At 41.6% G+C, this 2,994-nt stretch overlaps 1 protein-coding gene across 1 annotated transcript; it reads left to right on the top strand.

The window, feature by feature from the left end:
* Positions 1 to 632: 632 nt before the first annotated feature.
* LOC130369302 (speedy protein 1-B-like) lies at positions 633 to 2,428 on the top strand. The gene is made up of 4 exons (XM_056574389.1): positions 633 to 1,349; positions 1,491 to 1,573; positions 1,899 to 2,067; positions 2,150 to 2,428. The coding sequence occupies exons 2-4, from the start codon at positions 1,503 to 1,505 to the stop codon at positions 2,369 to 2,371; spliced, it is 462 nt and encodes a 153-aa protein (XP_056430364.1). The 5' UTR covers positions 633 to 1,349; positions 1,491 to 1,502; the 3' UTR covers positions 2,372 to 2,428.
* Positions 2,429 to 2,994: the final 566 nt, after the last annotated feature.

Below are 2,994 nucleotides of genomic sequence, written 5' to 3'. Positions count from 1 at the left end.
TCATCCATGTGTACATGCCTAATTTTTTTGGCCTCTGCTGTTGCACTTTTTCTGGTGCTGCAATTTTTCTGGCTGCTGCTACAGAAGCTGCAACAATACCAAATTTTTCAGGCATGTGTACATGCCTAATTTTTCTGGTACTCTCTGCTGACATCTCTGTCCATTTTAGCAACCGTGGATATTAGATGTATGCTAAGGGTGGCATGGTGGCATGGTGGCTCAGAGGTTAGCACTGCTCCCTTGCAGTGCTTGGGCCTTGGGTTCAAATCCCACTATGTGCTGCCTAATATGGGGAAATCTTATGTGCTGCTTAAAGTGGAGCTCTAACTATGTGCTGACTAACATGGGGGAATCTAACTATGTGATGCCTAATATGGGGAATCTATGTGCTGTCTAAGGGGGGAAATCTAACTATGTGATGCCTAAAGGGGGCTCTATGTGCTGCCTAAAGGGGGCTAAAGCACATTATTCCAAACCATTTAGGAATAATAGGGGATTTTTGCCCTTTATGGATTAAAACCAAACTCTGCATCAACTATGTAATTTTCCATGGGAGTTTTGCCGTGGATCCCACTCTGGCACGCAACAGTCCAGGTGTTCGTCCCCTTGAAACAACTTTTAAATCCCTATTGTGGCCAGAAAGAGTCCCTGTGGGTTTTAAAATTTGCCTGCCCATTGAAGTCAATGGCAGTTCGCCCGTTCGCGAACATTTGCAGAAGTTCGCGTTCGCGGTTCGCAAATCGAAAATTTTATGTTCGCGAAATCTTTATTTATGTTCTCTTTACTGCCATACCAACATGGACGTCCCTTGGTGCATACAGTGTGATGTTACCCTGTGTGTGTCTGAGCCGGAGATAGTGGGCAGAGGTCCTGCACCTCTCCCAACCTGCAACCAGGGAAAGTGCCCTAGACCCATAATTCTAGAGATCTCCAGCAGTTCTGCCACCCTGCCGGGCTAGGAAGATGGTGGTTCCCTAGGCAGGTGCCTACTCAGCCAACCCCCAATCTTGGCCCTATGAAACAGACATATACATCGTAAATAAAGATCAGTATTATCATAGCCCTAATACTGAGGTCCATGTTCTTCAGGAAAGATAATGTTCCCTCTACAGAACCTTCTCTCTCCTGCTCTGGTGCTTCTGTACAATGTATAGTATGGAATATAGTGTATAATGTGTCAGTGACTGTATACACACATGTATATGTATATTGTATGTAGAATTGTTATAGATAGTATAGAAGATATTAATTGAATAGATAAAAATTATGATATTTCTCTTATTTTTGTAGACGAAGGACACATCCAGCTATTTCTAGGCAGGGACAGCTGCTATAAGATCGCGGACAAGGTAGTATATAAAGGGAAAGAATAGATGTTGTACGGATAGAAGTAAATACAGGGATATACTGGAGACATACAGGTACTGTATAATAGAATGTATTTAGATAAGAAATGTATTACCAGCCTCTAACTCTTCTCTTCCCTCTAGTATCTACTGGCCATGGTCCTCATCTACTTCCGAAGAGCCAACCTGCGTATGGAGGAATATAACACCTACTTCTTTCCAGCGCTGTGAGTTTTTATTAATGTTATTGCATATATACACATCGATATAAATACATAAATATATATATATATATATATATATACACATCGATATAAATACATAAATACATTTATATATATATATATATATATATATATATATATATACACATTGATATAAATACATAAATACATATATATATATATATATATATATATATATTTATATACACATTAATATAAATACATATATATATATATATATATATATATTTACTACCAGTGGTTCTTCTCCTCTTCCTCTTGTGAAATGTTGTACAATTTTTATTTATTTATTTTTTCTTCCTTTTAGCTTTCTTGCCAACCAGTTTGAAGAGGATGAGATGTTTCGACGCGAGATCTACCCCTGGGCCCTCGGACCGATGTGGACGGCGATGAAGACCTGGATGCTACACCTACGGAACCTGCTGCTCCTCCGGATGAGATTCCACGCTTGGGTGACCAGAGACACCTGTGATCGGGTCAGTGACATAAAATAAAAACTATACACTAGGAATGAAAGTCTGTGTTTATTATAACAATTTATATTGTGTTTAATTCTAGATCATGGCACAAGACCCCGAGTACTGGGCATGGAAGAGAGAGCGGAAGGAACATCACGGCTGGGCCATACGCTGGTACCGGAGGGATCCTGGAGAATACATCCCGAGAGGCCCATGGTGGATCCCTCCCGCCTGCTCCATCTGTATCACCGATCTGCAGCCTTGTGCCGGGGAAGAGAACACCAAGCGAAGAAGGACGAAGAAAGAAGAACAGAACGGATAAAGACCAAGCCATCCCAGATGTATTCTTAAGGGCACGTTCCCACTTGGCATATATGCGTATTTGACGCTTCACAAAGTCTGCAGAAGCAGCGGGAAATACGCTGCGTATCCCTCACTCACCATACACGCAAGGCTTTTTGGCGGCAGCCCTATGTGCGCAGTAAGTTTTGGAGGCGGGGCGTCACCTCCAAAACTCACTGCGCACATAGGGCTGCCGCAAGAAAGCCTTGTGTGTATGGTGAGCGAGGGATACGCAGCGTATCTCCCGCTGCTGCTACAGATTTTGCACAGCGTGAAATATTCTGCGTACACGCCAAGAGGGAACGTGCCCTTATAGTATATTTATTGTTACACATTATGCACACACTAAATCACTGTACACAAATCACAAACACAAAATACATACACATTAATCTCCTACACACAATCACTACATACACATTCTTCCCCTACACACTATCACTACATAAACATTCATTCCCTACACAATATCACTACATACACATTCATCCCCTACACACTATCACTACATACACATTCATTCTCTTCACACTATCACTACATACACATTCATTCCCTACACACTATCACTACATACACATTCATTCCCTACACACTATCACT

The sequence above is a fragment of the Hyla sarda genome, chromosome 4 (assembly GCF_029499605.1).
Source record: "Hyla sarda isolate aHylSar1 chromosome 4, aHylSar1.hap1, whole genome shotgun sequence".
NCBI classification, from domain to species: Eukaryota; Metazoa; Chordata; class Amphibia; order Anura; family Hylidae; genus Hyla; species Hyla sarda.
Note: the sequence above shows the minus strand (reverse complement) of the source record. Positions and strands in the feature narration are given on the sequence as shown.